Source organism: Egretta garzetta, unplaced genomic scaffold (genome assembly GCF_000687185.1).
Source record: "Egretta garzetta isolate BGI_Z169 unplaced genomic scaffold, ASM68718v1 scaffold163, whole genome shotgun sequence".
In the NCBI taxonomy this organism is placed as follows: Eukaryota; Metazoa; Chordata; class Aves; order Pelecaniformes; family Ardeidae; genus Egretta; species Egretta garzetta.
The window spans coordinates 2,928,970-2,950,727 of record NW_009259308.1 but is presented as its reverse complement, the minus strand read 5'-3'; the positions used below and the strand labels follow the sequence as shown (position 1 = coordinate 2,950,727).

The window sequence follows — 21,758 nt, the reverse complement described above, 5'->3', positions numbered from 1 at the left end:
AGCTACTCTGTATTCATAAATACAAAAGAGCTATTAGTTTCAATTTTTCTATCTCTGTGCCATTTATTGCTACAATATTACTTTCCAGTTTATTAAATCTGCAAGATGGTGGATGAACTGCGTGTTTCTATTTTTAGTGTTTTAAAAGGTACAATACGCTGGCTCCAATCTAGATTTTAACTTTGGGTTAAATGTGAAGTATATTAAAGTGTGATCTGGTAGACATTTAGGGCAGTTCTTGAACTTGCGTAACTTGCATGTTGGGCTGGGCCTGTGCTCAGTGGTGGTGAAGGTTAGGTAGTTTTTGGTATTTGCACTAACAAAAATAGATCTTGGATGTCTTTTTTGTTGACGTTGAAGTCATTCTCCTTTCTCCTGAATTCTGACAACTTTGTGCTTTCATTGCTTAAAGACTTGATCAACCTTCTTCAACCCAGATAAAATTGTTTTGGCAGTGGGGGATGCATTTTGAAGAGCTAGTCTTAAAGCTGTTTCTGGAAATCCTGTTAGAAAAGGTAGATCTTTGTCATGAAGGATTAGTGAATATTTTTCAGAGCTGCCTCTTTAGGCTAATTTGTACCTCTGGTACCTGAGGGCAGAACTGAACAGCACATGTACCCTGATCTTGTTTAGGGACTAGGGCTTTAGGACTTCCTACTACTGCAGTAGTACAGTACCTGCCCTGCACCTTCTGGAGGCAGCTTTTAACTCATCTGCTGCACAGTTGTGTCTACATAACAATTTTTCTTGCTGCCTTTTAGTTTATACATTTGATTAAAGCAAAATCAGCAACATTTTTAGGATGTATGGACTTTTGAAACCCATTTTGGACCTTTACCGGGTTGATTCTGCCTCTGGTTTTGGGGGGTTTGGTTTTGTTTCGGGGAAGGAGAGGGGGGCACAGTTGTATGGCCTACAATTCTTTCCTATTGTTGTAGGAAGTAGGTATTTCTGGGTTTCCTTCAAGGAGTCAAAACTTCTGCATTTTCTTTCGGATTTTCCATGTCTGGGATTTTTTTATGCAGCTCTGCTGACAGATGCTCATTTTGAGATATGGAGTTAGGTGCAGACCTATCTTGTAAAGAGATACGTTTACTGATCGTTTGTTTAGCAACTCTTCACCCATTAGCGAGATTTCAACTGTAGTGTTGCCTACCTGAGCTTCTCGAATTTCTTTGTGTTTAGTTCTGTTATTGCTGAATGACAGACACATGTTTAGCGGTGTATGACAGAATGAACACTTGGCAGTTTCTGAGAGTGCGTGAGAAGCAGCATGATGAAGTTTGGTCTAGAAGCTTTTATGAAATTGTGTTAATAAGTGAAATCATAGTGATCTTCTAATTGCTACCCTCTTCGTTTCATAATTTACTTTTAAGTAATTCGGAGTCTAAAGCAGAGAGTGTAAAACTACTGGTTTCGTTAACTTACGAGGTATACGTAGTAGGCAACTTTTTATCTTCCTTGAGCAAAGTTTTTCTTCATCTTCTTCCCTTTTCACAGACAGGTCATGAAAACTAATTTGCATTTTGGGGACTGGTCATAGATATATTGTGCATAACAGAGTTAATGTCCAGTTGAAAATGAGGCAAAATTATTTCTCAGTTTTACAGTGAATTGGCTTCAATCAGTGTAATTTCATATCTGTGGTCATGCAAAGTGATATTTGATACAAAACCTGAAATTGTGTTCTTGCATCAAGAACCTTATAGTCCCCTATGACTTCCTAGTTCAGTGAAAGTGAGAGACAATAGAAATTAGAAGTTTCATACTGCCAGACTTGCTTCTGTCTAAGTAATTTATTTATTTCTTTTTCAGTGATTCTCCTTTGCCTGTTTCATCGCGTGTCTGTTTTGTAAAGTTCCATGATCCTGACTCCGCAGTTGTGGCCCAGCATCTGACAAACACTGTATTCGTTGACAGAGCGTTGATAGTCGTACCATATGCAGAAGGTTTGTGAATTATTTAATGGCTTATGAAGCCACCATATGATGGCATTTTATTCCAGTATAGCTCACAAAAATGAGGATTAGTAAAATGTCAAACATGTAAAATATTAACATTTTGAAACCCTTGGTATATTGCCATTGGCCCAATGGATTAAAGAATTCTTTTGATCTAGTGATATTGAATGAAAGTGGGAAGTTTATCTCTTATTGGTTTTGTCTGTCTTTTAAGTTGAGAATATTAACATTTTAGGCAGAATTATTTGCAAATTTTGCTCTTTATCAGTCTCAGTGAGACATTTTCCTGAACAGACTTATGCAAACAGGTTAACATTTTAAGGACCTTTTGCCCTAATAATTAAGCGTTTGCTACTTTCATGTAGGTGTAAATCTCTTCATGAGAATGGTTTCTCCCTCCCTGAGAGTGCATGGGAGAGTAGATTAACATTTCTTTGAGATACGCTGCTGCTGCATTTAGTTGGGAACTTCCCTGAAAAGGCACTCACTCTCGTGAAGTCCAGTATACCAAGGGTTTGAATAATTATGGTTTAATTTGAAAGTGAGATCTTCCAAGAGGTGCCAAATGGGCACTGGTACTAGTTTTTTATTCCAAGTTTTCTTGTTCATCCTTGATATATTTTATAGAATTTCACTAAATAATAAACTCTTCTCTCTGTTATTTGTGTGTGTGATTTTTGTAGTGGAGAAGGCAAATGCAAAGCCCTTCCAGATGACTGAAAAACAGTGGGTCCTCTGCAGCTACAGGGGATTCTAGACATTAACTAAAGGCCAGCAAGCACTCAAGTCCCCAAGTGTTTTCCTGGTGTAACCACTTGTTAACTACATTTTCTCTTCTTCTTTTTATTTTTACATTTTAGGGTGTTACAGTAATTTGAAAGGCAATGAGCAGGGTTTTTGGAACTTACCTTAAAAACAAAGTGCTGAGAAGACACCTCTTCTTACAGAAGTCTTATTAAACTCTTCTAGACTTGCTTTAGAAGTAATTAATTTCCGTTGTACTGTCTCTTGATTTACTTCTGAAATAATGGATTTTCCCAGATCGCTTGAATTAAATAAAACCTCTGCAGATTAAGTCATACTACAGTAATAAATTTGGTACATGGCCTGGGTTCAGACCTATAATCAAGACATTGTAATGCTATAGGCTGTCTTTTGAGGCCTGGGGAGCTGTCTTATCTTTGTATTCTGTAGACTTAAAAGATATGAAAACTTAATTTCTGGAATATAGGAATCTGCAGCATGACCTTTGATTGAGACATGCTGCTTTTTGAGAGAGTACAGAACATGTTCTGAAACTGCCGTTGAGTTACTGCTTCTGCTTTCAATAGTTTACATATAATAGCATAGTCGAAAGGCGTCTTGTCCTTGTCTTTGTATTAAAGCATGATATAGCAACAGTCCATCTGAGTTAGTGCTGAAATATTCTCCCAAGGCCCATGGTGAAGAACGTTAGAGTTTAACTTTTCCAATAAGGATAAAACCATTTTTCTCTTTGTCAGTCTGACTTTGTCCATTGTGCTTGATGGTGGATGAATCTGGCACATAGAGAAATCTGCCCAGTAGTTTTGGTTCAGATTGTGTAAAGAAAATAAAATTAATAAAGTAGAATATTTTAATGGGCCTGCTTAAATCAAGGAGTTCCTCATGGGCTGTTTCTTGTGTTCTAGTGGTCAGAATGTTGATGGTTGTGGCATAATGATGTGACATATCACAAGAGATATGTTCAGCCAATAAAGTTATGCCCCCTGATTTTGTAATCATATGCTTTTGTCCCTGTACTGGAGCATAGTTTGCCCTGCAAATGCATACTGCCAGGGTCCCAATTCAACAAGCTATTTAAGCACGATACAGCAAGATTCTTAAAACTGCAGTGAAATTGCTCATGTGCTTAAAGCCAGGCATATGCTTAACTACTGTGCTGAACTGGGCCCTTTTATCTTTTATTTTCTATTGTGATAATATTGTATTAATATTGCCTGTCACTAAAGTAAATGTTTATTATCTGTTTAGTGCAATAATTATCCCCTATATCACAAGCGCACTCCAGTTTTAGCATACACAGACATTTTGGTGTTGGCTGTTGCTTTGTGTTATAGAACTATACACAAAGTCTACGGTAAGGTTTAGTATTTGTAATTTTTCATTGTGATATTCCTAGATTTGGAAGGAACTCTAAGATTAAAGATGGCTGGGGGGGTATTTAGGTTCTTTGGTTAATGTTTGTTTCTTTTGTCTGTTTCTTTTTCTTTCATTTCTACACATTCATGCAGTATTTCATGGTTCTAACAAAGCAGCAGTAAAAAAAACTCTTGAAGCATGAAAATTAACTGGTGAGGGGCCTCATTGCTTTTTTTAAAATTGTAGTTTATTTATTTCTAAATACTTTTTTAAAAAACAATTAGAGGATCAAATGCATGATTTTTTTAATGGATGCAGATCTTCTATGAGGTGTCTCAAGATAAGTCTGAGGATTTGTATTTAGATGCCAGAAATGTTATAGTTGCACTAATTTGAAATGTTTAGATATAATTTATAAATATCCTCTGAGACATAATTTTGCATGCAAAATTACCCCATAATCTCTCTGTAGGTATGTTAATATATTTATGCATTAATGCCCTTTATCTAAATGACCTTTTTCCCCCCCTCTCCCTCCATAACTTTTGGTATCTAAATTGATGACAGCTCAATGACACAAGCAAGATAACAGTGCTGTGTATTATACATTTGTTTATATTATCGGCACTTCTCAGTATAGGTGGAAGGAACCATTACCTTTATTTAACAGTGGTTTTTCTTTTTTGTTGTTGTGTTTTACAGTTCTTTTCCCTGGTTCAGCCTGAACTATATACCAGGCCCTGCTGAAAATACCACCCAACAGTTTTCTTCTGCAGCTTATCCAGTTTCTCTTAAGTGCCCTGTACATATTGTATGTTTTATGATGAGATGCAGTTTCTTAATATGTATTACAGAAACACTACTGGTATTTGCAAATATATAGTAAAATTGTTTTATTGAACTCTCATTTTGGGGGCTTGGGCACATTAACAAATTAATCCATCTGTATAGGGCTTTTGCTGTTGGATAGAATAAAAATACCTACATAATTACTTGTTTCGTAGTAGGACCCTTAAAATTATATGTGCAGAGCAGGCAGTAAAATAAGACGCTTGTCTTAGTTGGCTGCAAGATTTTGGGCCAGAAGTTTCTTCTGAAATGGCAGTATGTAGCAGCATTCTTGGTACAATAAGCATGGCACATATTGGAACAAATGCATTTTACTGCACAGGTAAGGAATGTGCCACAGTATACTGTATGTATGCACCCATTCACCCACAGACACACATACACAGCGTGTATTTGAAGATCTGCAGAGAATTCCATTTTCATTTGACAAGTCAGCAAAAGCCCTACGCTTGATTCAACAAAAAATATTTCCATACCTTCTCTTAAGTTATACAAAATTTATATGGTAGGTGTAAAAGAAAACATAGTGAACTGTACCATATTATTAACCCCTAAATCAAACTTTTTTTGTCTTGTGTATCTTGATTTTTCTGTGTGCTTTATAGTGAAGCAGCCGACACGAGTCGTTGTTCATAAAACAGCTTTTGAAAGTTGAGAGCACACCCCTGGAGAACCGACTGTGCTTGCTTACGTTTGGTTCATGACTTAAAAATCGAGTACAGGTGATGAAATCTTGGCAGTGTTAACAAAAAAGTAGTGTGTATTGTGCTATTTTTTTGCTCTAGAAACTTAACCATTTGTAGAGAAAAAGGAACAGTCAAATTTTCACACATTGAAGTTTCATTCTGACAAAAAAGTTAATGATAAATATTAATAGACATCAAGCTTTGTATTTTAGCCAACATAAGTACTTTCAACAAACTCAGGTGGTGTATCAGGGAGACATTTTCTGGGTGTATTTGTGTATTTTCTGCCTTTGAAATGGAATGCATTCTAATGCAAGTCTGTTTCTCTGCAGGAGTTATTCCTGATGAGACTAAGGCTTTGTCTCTCTTGGCACCAGCTAATGCTGTGGCAGGTCTGCTGCCTGGAGGTGGACTCCTGCCTACTCCCAACCCACTTTCTCAGGTAGGCTTTCCAGTTAGACGGAAGTCAAGGGAAATGATTAGATGTATTCTGTTAGATTCTAACTTAATTTGTGTTGTTTTTTTCAGGACTCATAGACTGACATGCTTATGCCAATTCCTAGAATGTTTTAGTTTCTATACCTTGATAGATTGTTACAGTTACCGGATATGAATAATGGCAAAACAGTGATAAGTTGCTAGATGGGATACTTTTATTTCATGAATATGATGCTTCTGTATCTCAGGGGCCCTGTGTTTATCTCTCTCTCGTCTGTCTTTTATCCATTGTATGCTAACAGACAGATTTAGCGAGCAGTAGGGGTCTCTTAGGTTTTAAATTAATGAAGTTCAAGGAGTTGATGTGCTGTGGAGATACTTTCTGTTAATACTCCAACTGAGGCGAAAAAATTGTACCCTGCGTTCGCTCATTATCTAAAGACACAAGAATCCACGTGGAAGATGAACAGTAAGACTAATACACTGTGGGAAAAGTTTCAAAGCACATCTCTTATTAGAGAACAAAGTACAAGAGGCAAATTAAGAGTAAAGCTTCATTAATTCTGCAGTTCTCAAATTACTTCTTCAGCTTGTGCTCAGCTCTTTGTGTAGCTTCTGTTATGATTTCTGATTCTGTGAAAGATACACTTGCCATTGGGTTGTTCAGGTGGTCTCTTTAACTGTATGTAGAGGGAAAAGGCTGAAGTTTAACTTTGAAACTCGAGGAAAGGGATGGAAGAAACATATGCAGTCTTAAAGATTTCTTTCACCAAAAACTGTATATACATAAATTCCTGAAAATGGTTGTTGAAACACCTTAATTTTAATTCTGTTACTCTGAATCCCAGTCTACTCCCAATCCACTTAATGGTAGAATTTATTTAACACATTCATTTTTATGGAAAATTGTGGTGGGTGGTCATTTTTTTTTAAACACATCCTGAAAGCTTGTTATGTAGCTCCTTTTGACTGTAACTGTGAATTGGATATCTAACTCGGTAAAAATGAATTAGAGCTGTTTATGTTCACAAAATCTGTGTGTGGGAGCGTGGCTTTTTCTTTTGAGACTATACAGTTTCAAGAGATTGGCTAACAGAAAAACTCATGGTCAAAAAATGGAAGGTTCTGCTCCCTTGCTCTTGACTACATGCTCTTGCTGCTGCTTTTCTGCTATCTCTGGAGCTCATCAGATCCTTTTGTGAACTGTCATGTTAGCTTGATGCAGACAGCACAAAAATAAGTTCTCTGATGGCTCAGGGGGTTGAATTGGTTGACAAATGAGTCTCGAGTGCCAGAGCAGTCAGAAAGGAGGCAGTGAGAAGGAAGGAGGGAAAACAAGACCTCATAGCACAGCATTTGGTTAACATAAGATCATGTGCTTTTTTGCACAGTGTGTGGGTTTTTTCAGTGTATGTTTTGATCATCTCACTTCAAATGGCAAAAAAAATGAGATTCTTTTATGAAGCTTCTAGATTGATTTAAGGAATTCAGACCTATGCCATTATCCTACTTATTCCTCCAGTAGCTCTTCAACCCATTTGCCAGTTTTAACCAAACTTGAGGAATTTGCAGAGATGTAATAATATTGTCTTTTAATATAAACCATGTTAATTTCAATCCTAAATTGATTTAGATATGTGGTAGTTTGCTTAGCAACTTATAATGAATTTTCTTTCTAACAATGGAAAATAATTTAATTTTAAACTATTTCTCGAATGCAGTAGAATATTTTACCTCTTTTTTACTTTTTTTTTTCCCCCCCCTACCTGTTGGGATGCAGAGGAAACAATCTCATTTCAGAGTATTTATAGGAAAAAGAAATTCATATGCTAAGCTTTGGAGTACCTGAATAAGGAAAACTGAAATACTCTCACTGACCTTAGTATAATGCTTCCTGTAGCCAGAAGCCTAAGTAAAACCCATTTCAAGTTTCCACATGTCTAATGCTTGGGAATCTTGATCTAAAAGCTTTTTATCATTTGGATATAGCTTTGTTTAATTGCTGTCTTTGTTACAGATTGGTGCTGTTCCTTTAGCTGCTTTAGGAGCTCCTGCTCTTGATCCTGCCCTAGCTGCTCTTGGGCTTCCTGGAGCAAACTTAAACTCTCAGGTATGTCACACGTTCTAAAATTTGCTTTGTTGTCCCTGACAGATAAGAAGTTTGCCTAGCAGACGTGATGCTCTTAAGCGTTCACCAGTATATTAAATAACAAGCTGAAGAGCTGGAAATACTATATTTAGGTTTGAAGAAGTGTTACAAAATACTACTTTGTATTAAAGGCTTGGCTCAGTGTAGTCTGCACAGGCTTGCTGGTTCTTTAAACTTCTTAGAATTGTTACAGAATGCAGTCTTTGTTTCTTGGCATAGCAGATTTATATATGAACAGTTTTCTTTTGCTACCCTCTTTTCTGTTTTAAAAGTACTTTCATTTATATCAGTTTAATGGCCACTGTCTGGAAAATCCAGATTGATTTTTCTGAGAACCTGTTTGGAATAAACAGTATCTGTACAAGTGTCAAATTAAATGCCGAAAGGACAAAAAAAAAAATTTGAGACTGGTAATGAAATATTAAAAATAGGTGTCATTATCAAGCTACCAACCTGTCTTGTACCTACAGTAAAAAAAAAATTGTTTAGCTTTTTAATTTTGTAGGTATAAAAAACACTGAGGTGACTTTGTAATATTTTTAAAACTGAATAAAAAAAGACTAAGTACTAACTAATAGTGATGAGTAGAATATTGAGTTAATATTTAAGGTATAAGAACCAAATACTGTACAGAGAACATGTTTTACAGGTACAAGAAGTAGTAATAATTTAACGCATTCCTAAGAAATCCATCATTCAGCATTCTCTGTATGCATGCCATGTGTAGTAACAAGAAAATAATGGTTATAATGAAATAACAAATGAAAAAAGTAAGCATTCTAAATGCATATTAGAAAAATACAAATTTGGAGTGTTGAAGGATTGTTTCCTTTGTCCATTAAGCCAGCTGATTGTAACAAACTGGGTTTAGCACATGGCTACATCTGTATAAAGAAAATTAGGGGGGACAAAACATTTCATTGTTAATACAACGCTGGTACAGGAAGTGGCCAATTGTAATAATACCTGGATTTTCCCAAGAGCTGTAAAATATATTGTTTTGGGGTTTTTTTCCATCGTAAAGCCTTTTTTGCGTTAGCCGCTGCTGAGTATACATACAAGGAAGGTAATTTTCTTAAGCATACACATCTTCCAACATGGTTTTAACTTTTTCTTCTCACAGTCTCTTGCAGCAGATCAACTACTAAAACTTATGAGCACAGTGGATCCAAAGTAAGCATCATTGTTTACAAATATTTGTATTGCAATACACATGATCTTGGGAGTATCTGTTGTGATTCAGTATCCAATATTTGTCCTGCTGGATCTAATTAAGGTTGGAGAAAACTAGTGTCTTGGGGACCTTGTGCAGAGTCTCTTTTCTGTGGTAGAGGGAAGAGGGGGAGGAAATGATGATTATTGAGCCTTGCATCTATGGAATAACACCAGTTAATCTCTAGGATTTCATTTTGATAGAGACAAATTCAGATTCTTGCATATAATTTTTGTCACTTCTGTGTCTGTAATATAAAGGCGCAGCTAGCACCTTACATCCTGCAAGGCTGAAATGAAGGGGCTATGGTTGACAATGAGCCAAGACCAGCAACCGTTGTAAAAAACAGTAATAAAAACGTCTATGTATGTTACAGCTGTCAGAAGATAACAAAAGACAGCTTGTCTTATTACTTGGTAGAAAAAGAGTGCAAATAAGAGTAGGCACAAGTATTTTCTAATTTTTATTTCAGTATTCAGAAAAGGGATAATTTTGTTCAAAGTAGTATGGCATGGCGACAGCAGGTAGGGAAGGATTGTAGCACAATGTATTAATGTGCTGTTAAGCTATTGATAACATTGCAATAGGATGATGAAAGCATATGCCATTGAAAAAAGCTGTTAGGCAAATCAGTAGATGAGAACTGTACTAAATACAAAGAAACCACATCTGCCTCAGAAAGCCCTTGTACCACAAATTGCAGGAAGCTTTGGAGAGAATTCTTTCAACTCTCAGATTCAGGAAAGCATAGCAATGTGTGCTTGCCCTGCTGTTGTATTAGCTAAATAGACTTCTAACCCTGTTTGGCCGGGCAGAGTTTTTAAACTATCAGAGCCATCTGATTTGTACCAGGGAATAAAGCTATGTATGTGATCTATCTTTGTTTTTACTACTGTTCTGGCACATTATTCTCTATTTTAAATTGACATTTCTGTAATCAGTAATCATAACTGATTGAACAAAATAGTTACCCAAGATAATGGATTAGATAAACATTAGTCAGGTGTATTGTGTATACCTGGTTGGCTTCAAAGCCACCTTGTGGAACACATCTTCTGCACTTCAAATTTCATCACTGTTTGGAGGCTTCTCAGTATGGGCTACCAAAATGGAAGCTGACTTTCAGCTGTGTTACAGATTGTTTCCTGTGGAGTTGCTCTTTCAGGTGATGAGAATTGAAATTGTGTTGTACAAAAACATTCTGAGAAGTGTCATTAGCAATGTAGCTGTACAAGATAATACAACTTTCCTGCTATTTACAGTTTACTAGAATTCTGAGAGCCGTATGTGCTAGTATGTTGTGCCACTGTTTTCAGCATAGATGTCACATCTTAGGCTTGCTACTCTGTTATCTGAATGGTGACAAAACGCAGGCAGACTCTGATTCGCTTACATCAGTCACTTTGAATAGGCTGCAAACTGACAATAGAGGCATGTATTTCTTGGATTCATCCCTAAAGTGCTAAAATTCTTCTATTTACCAGGTTGAACCATGTAGCTGCAGGTCTTGTTTCACCAAGTCTGAAATCAGATACCTCCAGTAAAGAAATAGAAGAAGCAATGAAAAGAGTACGAGAAGCACAGTCATTAATTTCTGCTGCTATAGAGCCAGGTAATTTTAAATTGTAGAATACCTCATTCAATTCAAGATGGAGTTTGGACATAGTATATGGTAAAAGCTAATTGTCTGCAAAATATTGGCTTAATGCTTTCATATTCTGTAGTGACTTAACTTATACTTGACAGATTTTTAATTGTTCTACAGTGTGAATGCTGCGTGTGTCCTGCAGAATGATGTATGGAATTAATAATCTGTTTTTCCCAAAATTCACTTGATTTGCAGATTGCAAAATGCTTGAGCTTCCCCCGACTGAAGTTCATACTGCCGTGTCTGAGATTTCATTGGAAACTGCAAGTGGCTTAACCACTTGACATCCTAGTGATGTTTGTTCTTGGAGATGATTTCCTTTCTTTTACTTCCTAAGCTGTGGAAGTTTATAAATAATTCTTTTATAGCTTATTTCAGTAGATATTATTTTAGAACAAGGTGCAGCAGTTCATCTGCAAATGTCAGATCCACCAGATCTGAGAAGCAGTAACTTGGAACACTGAAAATACAGTTTTGCAGCCTCCTGATCATTTTCAGGAAAGAATAGAGCTCCTGTTCCTTTATTATACCAGAAAAATGTGCTGATTGTTTTGCTTGAGGCTTTTTGTGTTAAATTCAAAACAAAAATTTGAGAGATTCTTTAGTCCTTCACAAAATGGCAGAGATTCTGAGATTTTAACAAGACTTTGCATTGCCAGGCAGCAATAATCTAAGTGACTTAAATTAGACATTTTCTGAATTTTGACTTCTTCAATTTTGCATAAAACTTTATGTTGGTTTTATGTCGCACTGTTCTTTGTGTCATCTTTTGAGGAAAAGAATAGATAAGCCTTAATTTCAAATGTCAAAATATTCCTTAGTTTTTCTTTGTCTTACTTATATCTGTAGTGTGAAGCTCAACTTCCTGTCATTTATGAAATCTTTTTGAATACTAAAATAACATTGGGGTTTTTTACTGTGCTCTTGCTTTTTAACTCCAGACAAAAAAGATGAAAAACGGAGGCATTCACGGTCAAGGTCACGCTCAAGGAGGAGAAGGACACCTTCTTCATCTAGACACAGGTAGTTAGCTTATTTGCTTTAAAAAAAAAAAAAACAAAACCGAACCACATAGCTGAAACAATTTCTTAAAAAATACGTCTTGGAAGTGAGACCTCACTTGTGGAGGCTGACAGATGGAAGAATGCAAATGGTCTGAAGAAAGCTGAGGCTGTGATTTGGTTAGGCTGTAGTGTGAGATGGAGGCCTACCTCTGTTTTTGTAGAAAGGGTGGGAGAGACATGATAGCAAAAAATACTTCAAAAATACCTTAAACTATTGCAGCAAGAAGTTCAGGACACCTAGTCCTAGCAGTGTTTGGACTCTGATTTTATTTAACAATAAATTGTTTCCTTTATCAGATAAGAAACACCTTAGCACAGAGCCTTGGTTTTACTCACCCCTCACTACTATGAACACCGAAGCCATTGCAGGCTGTCCATTGTACAATAGTTCTTAAACCTCTGTTCTTCAGTCTCTTTCCAGTGTGCTCATGTGGTAATTATAATTTGTCTAGGAGGCTTCACTGAGCACTGTTACTTACGTACAGAAATGTTTACCTGTTGGGCTGTTTGTTTCTAGTTACGTGCAGCAAATTCAGCTTTGTGGAAGTATCTGGGACAAAAGTTTTTCTAGCATTTTCTAGGTTATGATTTACTTGGAGATCAGGTCTGTTCAGGTATCCTTACTAGAGATCTTAATACTGTCCTACCCAAACAGAAAGATATGTGGCTCACTTATGCTGTTGGCTTGTCAGCTCCAGGTAGACCATGCATGCCAGTGGCCCGTGCAAAGCCACTTTAACTATGGCTTAATGTGCACTCTTTTGCTATTGGCATATTCAGTAACTGGCTTGTATTTGGTTCAGTATTCTAAAAATTTCTTCGCATTTCAACATCTTACCAGTTTTTCTCTGCAGTGGGACTGATACTTTTCTTAGGAGAGTAATAAGAGAGCTGATTGAAGCGTCATTGTTCTTTGACGTTTAGCATTTGTGCACTTCCTTTTTCCATTTCCTTGGCAGACTCAATGTGACTCCTTCGCTGTTTTCTCTATTCTTTTTTCTGTTTTCTGTATCATTGTGCATTACGGTACCGTTAGAACTGAGCAGATGGATTCTGAATAGTGTATCAAAATTCATGTGTGTAACTCCCATGTACAATGTGTTACTGGTAGACGGTCAAGAAGCAGATCAAGGAGAAGGTCCCATTCAAAATCAAGAAGCAGGAGGCGATCTAAAAGTCCAAGGCGAAGAAGATCTCATTCCAGAGAGAGAAGCAGAAGGTCTAGGAGTACATCCAAAACCAGGTAATTGCTTCAGTAAATCTATTATATTTGCTAGAAATTAGATTTTTAATTAAGCACCAAAATTTAATAAAAACAAACTCAAAACCCACAAACAAGCAAAAAACCTAGGGCAAAATGAAGTAGTGGCTCTTTTTTAAGGTCACAGTCTCTTCTAACGTCTTACAGAATTATATTGCATTTGCCCTATGCACGTGCAAGTTAGTTACATAAAAACATGTAACACTTTTCCTAAGAGTCAACAGACGCAGCAGGCATTAGGTGAATCACTCAGTAGCTGTCTTTGGAAAGCAGGAAATGTGAGCATCTAGACTTGCAGACTTTGTGCTGTTCGTACACTGAGGCTACGAAAGAGCTGTTCTTTTCTTTTGCTGTAGATAATTGTAATCTTTGTTTCCATTAATGCAGTATGACTGGCCCCAGAGTGCTAAACAGTATATGCTCGCCAGTGTAGTTACCATGTCTTCACTGCTTTTGCTATGTAGGAAAATCGATGAATGCTACTTGAATAGTTTGGCTTAAACTTAAAATCTGTATTTTACCAAAAGGGATAAAAAGAAGGAAGAGAAAGAAAAGAAACGTTCCAAAACTCCCCCCAAAAGCTACAGCACAACTAGACGATCCAGAAGCACAAGCAGGTACAGTAACATGAGAGTTTTCCTTGGTCTCTCTTTCCAGCATCCTTTACCCACTTTAGTAGAAAGAACATTCTTGTTTGTAATAGGATGATGATTCTGCTGTGGATATATTGGGTGTATGCACAAGTGCATGTATACTGTCTCTACCTATGTTGATAAGATGCTTATTTCTTTCCCTGATACTGTAATTTTCTTGAGGTGTTGTTTGGGCTTGGAAGAGTTTCTGCTTGCTCTATATCAAAGAGAGTATGATGCTTTGAGGTCACTGTTAAGCTCTTTGCTGATTTATGGAATAAATACATGCAAAGTGTGTGCCATTCTTTTTTTAAAAAAGAAACTTGCAAAGTTACTTGCAATATTAACAAGAACCAACTGGTTTTTTCTGTTTGCAAAAGGAGTCAGTATCGGTAATACAGTCTAAGCTAGCAATTTGTTGGTGAAGGTGGAGGAGGTAGAATAGGAAACCCCTTACTCTGCTGATCAGCGACTGTGTAGGCTTGGCAGTACTGCTAATAGTAAATACCCAATTTGAGTTATACTTATTTATATACATACTGCCTTTTCAGCGGTGCTGGTTTTGGAGCCAGAGATGTGCTTGTAGCTTTTTTTTTTTAAAAAAAAAAAAAAAGTTTTGATCTCTTTTTCATGCAGAGAAAGACGACGTAGAAGAAGCAGGAGTGGAACACGGTCACCTAAAAAACCCAGGTCTCCTAAAAGGAAAATGTCCCGATCCCCATCTCCAAGAAGGTCAGTAAGCCACTTGGCTAAAAAAGAAAAATGGTGTCTGGGTGAAGAATTCCCAAGATGTGAACTGCAGCAAAGATCACAGTGGGGTTATTTTAAAGATGGGTGGAGTGTGGCATGTTCCTTACACCTAGCCCATAGGTCGACTTCTTGAGAGAGAATGGATCTCTGCTGCCTGCTACTGCTTTTTATCATCATTTAATCAGCTTCAAGCATAGAGCTTCTCTGTTAGTGCCCAAGAACTCCAAACGTGAGCTATTCCAGGGGTGGGGAGTCGGAAGTACCCATAGTTCCTGGCCTGTTTGGCTCTGTACAATAGGAGTCAACTGACTGTTGGTTGGGCCTGGGCATTTTGTGATCCTCTCTCCCTGAACGGGGAACTGGAGGTGCTCCTTCTCCTTCATAAACTGCTGTAGTGTTGCTATTCTTAACACAGTGTTTCTTAGACTTCGCTTTGTGGTGGTTGTGTTTGATCCAGAGCTAAGAAATCGGGATGTTCAGTTATTTTCTGAAAGCGAATGGTGTATCTTAGTGCACGCTGCTATTTCCCCTTAGATTTGTAATGAACTACGGGTAGCAGTCTGGACACGGTCTGTGTTCTAGTTACGGAATGGTGTGATTGTGGTTTTCACTCTTCTACATACTTTATCATTGTAGACATAAAAAGGAAAAAAAGAAGGATAAGGACAAGGAGAGAAGTAGAGATGAGAGGGAGCGGTCAACAAGCAAGAAAAAAAAAAGCAAAGACAAAGAGAAGGATCGAGAACGAAAATCCGAGAGTGATAAAGACGTGAAAGTATGTTTAAAAACCTGTTTAACTTCACTACCTGTGCTGTAGTATTAACCTTAAACCAACAGGGGTTTACCAGCAAGTTTTACACTTTTTTTTTTATCTCGGCAAAGCAGGTCACAAGGGATTATGATGAAGAAGAACAAGGATATGACAGCGAGAAGGAGAAAAAGGAAGAAAAGAAAATGGGAGACTCATCCTCCCCTAAAGGAAAGGAGTCTGCCGCTGATAAAGGCAGTGGAGATTCAGCAAGGGAATCCAAAGTAAATGGGGATGATCATCATGAAGAGGACATGGATATGAGTGACTGAATTTTGCCTTTGCAGTGAACACAGCTGCAGACGTGCATCAGTGTCATTCCTGTGTGATTCTTTTATGCTGTACTTGTTAATCCTAAATCTAGGTGTATACAGCTCTAAGCTATACATGGTTTGTAAATCTCCTGATACTAACTCACATCAAAAGCTTTATGGAAAGGTAACCATTCTTGTTACGGCCGAAAGGGATTGCGTAGCCAAGCAATTTTTACTAACTTGGTGATGCTTCAAGCAACAGTAAAAAGCTGCATGCATCTACAGCAGGCATGGACTGTTTGTTGTATGATCTCCTTTAGTAAATCAGCTCACTTATGATAGTGTTTCTAGAATTTGATTCATTGCAGTAATAGAGCAGTATAGGGAATGCACTGACTGCATGTTGATTGTGGCAGAAACATCCTAAATGTTCTAAAGTCCTACAACATATGGTGGATCTACTTAAGGGTCTTAAATGTGACTACACAAAAAAAAATTGACAGTACATCTGAAAATAAGCATTCTGATATAGATAGGTTTTTTTGTTGGGTTTTTTGTTTTTTGTTTTTTGGTTTTTTTTTTTTAAGCCATGTGGCTGGGGTTGGTTTGTTCTGTTCTGGTTTTTTTCCGGTGGGGTTTGTTTGGCTTTGACAAAGTTAAAATGCACTAACCTTTTTGAGGGCTTTTTTTTTTTTTTTTTAATCAGTCAGTTCAAATTCATCTCAGGCGAGTTATAATGGTTCTTAACTTTTCTTCTCGAGCCTTGGGAAGTGAAAATCTCTGCTTGATCAGTGCCCAGTGATTAAAGGTTGATTTGTGCAGTTTTCATAATCCAGGTCGATTTATTTGTTAATAAGCTTAAACACATTGCAAAAAGGTAGTGCATTTTAAAATTGACCTTCGTATGCTTTTAAAAGCAAGTCTACTTGATAATGTACTTTTTACTTGATCTCAAGTTGTATAAACTAATAAATTTGTGTTTACTGTCACTGCAGTAGTAATCTTATGCACACAGTGATTCCATGTTATATGCAAAGTAGTTAGGCAAGCTGTTTTCTTAGTTACGGAAGTTCAAGAGCTTTTACTTTTGTGCAGGTAAAAAGACAAAAGTAGGCTACAGTCTGTGCCATGTTGATGTACAGTTTCTGAAATTGTTTTACAAAACTTTGATAATAAAACCCTCAAACTTATACTCATGTTCCTATAAAACTCTGCTGGTATTTATTTACACCACTGAATGTATGAAACTTTACCTCATTCATTTCCAGTATACATTTTTCTTCATCTACCCATTTTAAAAAGACCGTAACAACTCCCATCTCTTCCAAAACTGTAAGCGCAGCGACAAAGCTGATAAGCCTGCCATTGTAGCTCTGGTTAAGTGTGCTACACTACAGAAAGAATTATTTTACTTCTTGGGGGAGTGAAGGGGATGGGCTTAAATGGAAATCTGGAGGTATCAGGGGACAAGTACTTTCAAAAAGAAATATGTATTTGTAAAAACGTTTTGTATTTTCACTGAAAGATGAGCATTTACCTCTTCAGGACGGTAATGGAAGACTAGCAGGAACGGGAAGCAGCGAGTGCTTTGTGCATATGAATTAGGCTGTTAATGTCAACTAAAAACTTACGGGTTTAAATCAGGAAGTTTTGGAATGAAACTGTAAGTGGTGCTTGAACTTCTTGAATCTGATGAGTCAAACCACCTTCTTTTTAAACTGTCCTTTTGCCCTCGGCAAAGTGGAACCTGCCATTTAGATACACAGTGTCATTTTTAGAATTTATAGAAATGTAAATTTTTACCAACTGTTTTGGGTATTTTGTCAGTACGGAGAGGCATATGTCATACCACCAGTTCTAGGCTTTTTTTCTAGTGGAGAGAGAGGGATAGTTCTTGTAATAAAATCAAAATAGATGCAGACAAGGTGCATGAGGTCTTCATAGATGTGCCTTCTTTGTTGTCATCAAGATATTTATATGTGAAGTACAAGAACATAAACTGATTTATAGTAATAAACTTCCTTGATCCTTAGACCGTGTTGTTGTGAAAGTCATTCACACGCTGTACTGAAGGACCAAGTCAGGCTATTGACCTCAAGATGGTAGATCAAGGCTACGTGTAATTAAATTATGTTGTTTCTAGTTTATTTTGCTAACAAACCAAGTGTGTTGCGTGCTGCTTGCACACCTCCAGCTGCCCAAGCCCAAATACAGACTGGAGAAAGGGGTGGGTTTAGACTACGTTTGCTAATTGTGCACATAACCGTACATATTTTTGGTTTATTGCCTTTCAGGGTAGGAGCCGGTAGAGCTGTGCTGCAGGAGGCGGCTGCCGGTTGTGTCAGGGAACAGCCTTACGCTGCTCCCCTCGGGTGGCGTTGCAGACAAGGCCCTGCCTTCTTCCTGCATCGCGTGAACCTGTAGGAGAGCTTCCTCTCCCAGGTGTGTGTATGTGTATAGATATAGATATATGCCATGTCACACAGTTAGGGCACTGAGCTAGAACAACTTTCAGTAATTTGAGGTTGGTTTGCTAATTATTATGGAGCCCAGGCTCACCCACCTCTTGAGGTGAGGCCTTCCAAGTCAGGTACCACCTCTCTGCATTACTGAAGTAGTTTAATCTGGATGTAGCAGCAGCTGCTCCTGGCCTCTGGCGTTCTTACAGGTGGATTTAACTGACAGTGGTAACTTGCAGTTTTTCCAAAAATGGCAGTAGTGATTTTGTTCCAAGGTCTCTGATAGTGCGGAATGAGCTGCATGCTGACAGGCTATTTCATTTGGAATGAATGTATAGGACACCTCTTAACTGAGACCGAAGTACCACGATCCAGATGGAAAAAGTTATGTCCTGCTGTTGACGCTGGGCAATTCGGTGTCGATAGCTGGTCCATCATACATTGATGACTTCCCGTATGTGCAAAGAAAAATGTCTTGCTCAGCTGTACTTTCACAGTACTCGAGCCGGGACGTCCCTGGCACGTCTTGCCGTACTCATTTCAAAAGTGGTCATAGCGAACGCCGGTCTTGTGGCTACCAGCCCTATGGAATGGTGCATTGTAGCAACATAAAGGCTACAACTGCAGTTTACCGAGATCTTTCCTTTCACTTGGTGCTGGTTTAAGCATGTTCTGTAATTCCAAACGTGAGTTCTCCTTACCCTTTATAAATACATAATTTTTTAAAAAAAGTTAGCAAATCCTGAACTATAGAGGGGTGCCCTGATCTCTGCTTTGCCAACTCAACTTTGATGCCTGCAGGAGGACAGACGAGCAATTCTAAGTTAAAAAAAAAAAAAAAAACAAACCCAAAAAACAACAAAAACAAACTTCTACAAGGCAAAACGAAACTTTAGCAGTTCCAGGTTTTGCTTTCCAAGTCATCCACAGTTCTGAGAGACTCCTGTTATGCCCCATTGTCACATCTTTGTTACTTAAATGAGCGCATTTCTGGATTTAGGAGATAAAACTTCTGTAATTCCTGAACAGAGTTCAGTAAACTTAAAAGGTCTCCTGTCCCAGGTCACTATTTCTAAACTTCTGACTCCTCAGCTCCAGGTAAATGCCAGAAGCTGCTGCCCCTGTCCTTCCACCACTGCTCTTCCACTGTGTACTAGACAAGTCCAACAAAACTTTCAGCTTTACAGAGGGTAAAGAACAGTGTATAATGAAAACGCAGGATTTTATTCAAAAAATGACCAATAAAATGCCCTTGCAGAATGTAGCAGCATGAGCTTGTCCCCTCAGATCGAATCCCCGCTCAGAGGCACAGGTCTACGGTGTATGTATATCCTAAAAAGTACTGTGACAGGAGCGTTAAGACCAGATTTTCACATGTTGGAGAGTTTCAGAATCAAAGAGCATATTTTGGTCTTTATTCTAACAAATGATACAACCAAAAATTACTATTAGTGAAGGTAAGTTAAAAACGTGGACCGGACAACTAGTAAAATGCAAAAAAGTGACATTGTTTCCATGATAATTACAAATTGTAAGGAAAATAAATGTGAAACTGCAGCATTACAGGAAATTTGTTAATACAGATTAAATAAGCTGTTACCCTTGCATGAATTACAAATCAGGAACAAATACATTTAAAAAAACCAGACAGTTGCTTTGAATATCAACTTAACAAGGTGGGTTTCCAGCACAAATATATCCAGAGTTTTTTTGTAACAAATTGTTTCAATACATAAATCAAGAATCGCAGTAAAGTGAGTACAGTGACTGGGACAGCAGCTCCTTGAAAAGAAAAAGAAAACTCATTCCCTTTGCCACAAATTAAAGCAGTATTTTGGAAGACCAGTGAAACAGTTTGGTTAAGAAACAACCCTAGGAATTCTTTTGCAACAATTTCTTATTTCAGTTTACCAGAATTAATGGCTGTCTTCTAATACTTATTCATAAAACAAACCAAAACCTCAGAGCCATCGGGGGGAAAAAAATAGTGGTAAGATCAGAAAGAAACAATGCCCCAAACTCTGCACTGAGGTGGCCTCTCCCAGAGCCCTGGTACAGAGGAGCTCCTCCACACGCGTAGCTTGCGTGCTGTTGTCAGCCTCACCCCGAAGAACACCACCACGTCAATGTGCATCTCAATACCCAAATTCTTACCCAACCTGTGCAAGCTCCCTTTTTCATCCTGCTTGTGTAACCCAGTAACAATACCGTGCACCTCAGCTGGTGCGTCCAGAAAGGTGTGTTTAGTTACCCAGACCTTCCTACATTGCAGGACATCCTGTTGCAATGAAGTCCCTATGCAAATTAACGAGTTAAAGCCCACACGCTTCTTGTTGCGTGGTGGTGATGAGGGAGACAACCTCAGTAAAGCCGCTGTGGTTATGTATTGACTCTACAGGGGACCAAACCTTCCCTGAACACCCAACGTGGTCTTAAGGAAAAGATAAGGGGAAAACCAAAAATTAAGTAAGTTCTGCTAATCAATCCTGCTAGAAAAAATAAATTTCCCAATGATATCTGAACAGGAGATCACAAGTGGTAAAGGACACCAGTGCCCACAGCACAGCTGTGGACTAAGGCTCCCTCTATACCAGAAACGCTTCACCCATCCACAGGGCTGGCGAAGCTTCTGTACAGACGCATCCATACTGACAAATACGCATTTTGTGCCAGTACAACACAAAAACTCTTGCACGCAAAACAAATTACAGTGGATAAAACATTTATATCAGTGTGGACAGAGTCACCACTAAAGAACTGCACCAGCACAGCTACGCTGCCGGGCTCACATCCCTTCACGCCTGTGGATTGCTACGGTTGTGCCAAGGCGCGAGTCCCTAAGGTAGGCTCAGCCTAACGTCCCTCTCGCTAATGAGGACTCCTGCAGCTTGCGGCGTATCCATCAGGAAACCATGCCCCAAGTGTCCCTATGTTTTAAGTTTCAAAACTCATCATTAGGAATGTTTCAGACAGAAAACACATCACCAAAAGTAGGAAGGAAATGTACCGAGAAACAGTTCACAGAGTCTTACTTCATGAGGCTGTTGCAGGAATCTGAGAACAGTCACCGAACTGGAAAGGACAATCTGGTTGGAGTCAGATCATTCAGCTCCACAGTAAGAAGAAAAGTAGCAGCAGGGTATGTTCACCATAATAATGTAAAAAGACTACAGTCAACCAAATCTGCGTCCACTCCTCTCTGCTGACACTCCAAATTAGAGCAAGCCTTAATATAGCAACCCACTATAAAAAGTTTCTGCAAATCTTAAAACGTATCAAAGTTAGTAGTTGTGTAATCGTGAAGGTTAAAAAAACCCACAAAATCTGCAGCCAGAGTCTGTGGAAATCACAGAAAACATTTCCACAGACTGCAGTGGGCTTTGAGTCAGACACCTCATTTGCCACCAGAAGACACGGGCTGTTCTATAGGCAGATGGAGATATACAGAACCCTCTGTTTTCATGT

General features: G+C 38.1%; 1 protein-coding gene across 3 annotated transcripts; it reads left to right on the top strand.

Moving 5' to 3' along the window:
- Nucleotides 1–5,815: 5,815 nt before the first annotated feature.
- SRSF11 (serine and arginine rich splicing factor 11) lies at nt 5,816–17,024 on the top strand. 3 transcript variants are annotated; one of them, XM_035891766.1, is made up of 11 exons: nt 5,816–6,059; nt 8,073–8,165; nt 9,328–9,377; nt 10,902–11,029; nt 12,007–12,088; nt 13,241–13,372; nt 13,918–14,007; nt 14,574–14,601; nt 14,639–14,754; nt 15,409–15,547; nt 15,658–17,024. In XM_035891766.1, exons 1-11 carry the CDS (start codon nt 5,913–5,915, stop codon nt 15,850–15,852), a joined length of 1,200 nt encoding a protein of 399 aa, XP_035747659.1. In that variant the 5' UTR covers nt 5,816–5,912; the 3' UTR covers nt 15,853–17,024. The 3 variants fall into 3 exon arrangements, with proteins under 3 accessions (XP_035747659.1, XP_035747658.1, XP_035747661.1); XM_035891765.1 differs by having other exon boundaries at nt 15,655–17,024; XM_035891768.1 differs by lacking the exon at nt 14,574–14,601 and having other exon boundaries at nt 14,659–14,754.
- Nucleotides 17,025–21,758: the final 4,734 nt, after the last annotated feature.

Coding starts and splice junctions, on each gene's coding strand:
- SRSF11 (XM_035891765.1), top strand. CDS start 5,913: ATGGAATGCATTCTAATGCAAGTCTGTTTCTCTGCAGGAGTTATTCCT. Junction 13,373..13,917: donor AGGAGTACATCCAAAACCAG/GTAATTGCTTCA, acceptor TTTTACCAAAAG/GGATAAAAAGAAGGAAGAGA. Junction 14,602..14,638: donor GTTTTGGAGCCAGAGATGTG/CTTGTAGCTTTT, acceptor AAAAAAAAAGTT/TTGATCTCTTTTTCATGCAG.